Source organism: Phytophthora infestans, genomic scaffold (assembly GCF_000142945.1).
Source record: "Phytophthora infestans T30-4 supercont1.219 genomic scaffold, whole genome shotgun sequence".
NCBI classification, from domain to species: Eukaryota; Oomycota; class Peronosporomycetes; order Peronosporales; family Peronosporaceae; genus Phytophthora; species Phytophthora infestans.
In genome coordinates this window covers 45,798-47,658 of record NW_003303540.1, presented here as the reverse complement: position 1 = coordinate 47,658, position 1,861 = coordinate 45,798, and the positions used below count along the sequence as shown (strand labels likewise).

Below are 1,861 nucleotides of genomic sequence, written 5' to 3'. Positions count from 1 at the left end.
AGGTGCTTCGCTGCCGCCCATCAACGTATGAACGTTGACGCCGAATATTCGAGTAGTAGCGATGATGAGCAGCTGGTTCAGGACATTGAAATGGATGGAACAGGTAAAAAAAGAAGACGAAAGGAGACTGTGCATAGGAACAACAACTGGCACACCCGATGGCTTCATACTAAGCGTCCGAAAAGGTTATTTGATAGCGACATGGAGATACCGGATACGTCTAATACTAGAGTAACAAGCAACGTTCTTCATGTAGAATTGGTCGGAGCGTCAGCTATCGCTATGGTACCAGTGATCGAGTACGTCTACACGTTCAAGGTTCGGTTATTGCACAACTCGAGTGCCAGAGAAACGTTATTATTATCAGAATGGGTTGGCATGGGGGATCGTCTTCGATACTGTTGTCTTAAAGCTGCTGTCAGACAAGTGACGCTGGATACGTGGATGGAGCTGCTGGTATCGTCGGCGGCGTTGAGCAAGAAAGAAATGCGGAACAATCTCAGCGAGCGGCTAATCGACTTCTTGTATGGGTTGCAGCCTGTGCAATATCAGGACGCGATGGATAAAATCCAAACGACGTGGATCCAGGCAATCAACGACCACGATATAGTGGTACGTGCTGTATTTGCTTTGATCAAGAACGTTCGTCTAGTCGGATTCTGGCGAAACTTGCTCGATGCTTTGACCACGTGGCTTAAACGGAGGTTCGACTCTCCTCAGCTGCCATCACTGCGCACAATTCATCAGCATTTTGCTAAAGATTGGGAGCCCTACGTGGAACTGTCTCGTGTTGAGTGCTTTACAAACACTCCTACTGCAGTGCCTGTGCCGCTTCATGTGGCTTTATTCGAGTTCGGCGATTTTGTCTTGCAAGCGTGTATCAATGCAACACAGTCGTCGCCTCTATTGTGGCGGATTATTCGTCGCACGTCACCATATTTTTTTTCAGAGGATTCTGAAGTCGTTATGAGCTCGGAGGCGCTCGACGGAGACCCCGAGTTCTGGATCCGAGGTCACTTAATAGTCAAATACCAACCTGCCGACCAAGGAGGTGCCGTCGTGACGGAGGAAACGCAAATAAAATACCAACACTGTCGAGATCAGTATTGCCACTGGAAAGCACTCGTCTCTCCCTCATCAACAGCAACTCGAATCAGTCCTAGGACCGAAGGATGGGTACATTATGAAGACCCACAACACAACTACTACCGTCGCACCATATGCACCGTTAGTGGTAAACTTTTCTTATGGGGTGACCCGATCTGTAGTTTGTATCACCAGTTACTGCAGACGACATTATTCTACTGCGCACCTGGAAATAAAGACTCGGATGTCGGAGATATCTTAACCGTGTCAGAGATGCAGCAGCTTCCAGTAGAGACGTTAGTGCTGGTACTCTGCAGTGACCATCTGCGCATTCCAGAGGGAGAACGGACGCTGTTGCGGTGCTTGAACAAGATGATATTCGGTCTCAATGTTTATCATCTCGGCCCTGATGCTCAGCTGCCGCGATCTCACTCGGGTGCAGTGGAGGATGTGACGAGACTTTACCGGAGCGTCCGCTGGTGCTTCATACCACTAGACAACATCATACAGACACTGAGGTGGACGCCACGCACGTTGAAACTATACGAAATCGTTGTAGAGAGTTTGAGGAATTCAAATGGATGTCACAAGCGCCAACGCCCATTTGGGTGGCGCAGCACCGGGACGCGTACATGACGAACGAAACGAATTTGAGTGAGTTCGAAATTGAAGCTGGCGATTTGCACTAGCACCGGCTGAAGTACGAGGCCAGTCCTTGCGCTCTGGTCGTTGTAAGGTAAAAAGCTTTGTACTATTAATAGAATTGCAAGATGAA

General features: G+C 48.7%; 1 protein-coding gene across 1 annotated transcript; it reads left to right on the top strand.

The window, feature by feature from the left end:
• Nucleotides 1-282: 282 nt before the first annotated feature.
• Nucleotides 283-1,722, top strand: PITG_21154 (uncharacterized protein; the record flags this gene model as incomplete). Its single annotated transcript, XM_002895240.1, has 3 exons — nucleotides 283-1,103; nucleotides 1,158-1,619; nucleotides 1,704-1,722. The coding sequence occupies 3 exons, from the start codon at nucleotides 283-285 to the stop codon at nucleotides 1,720-1,722; spliced, it is 1,302 nt and encodes a 433-aa protein (XP_002895286.1).
• Between the last annotated feature and the right edge of the window lie 139 nt (nucleotides 1,723-1,861).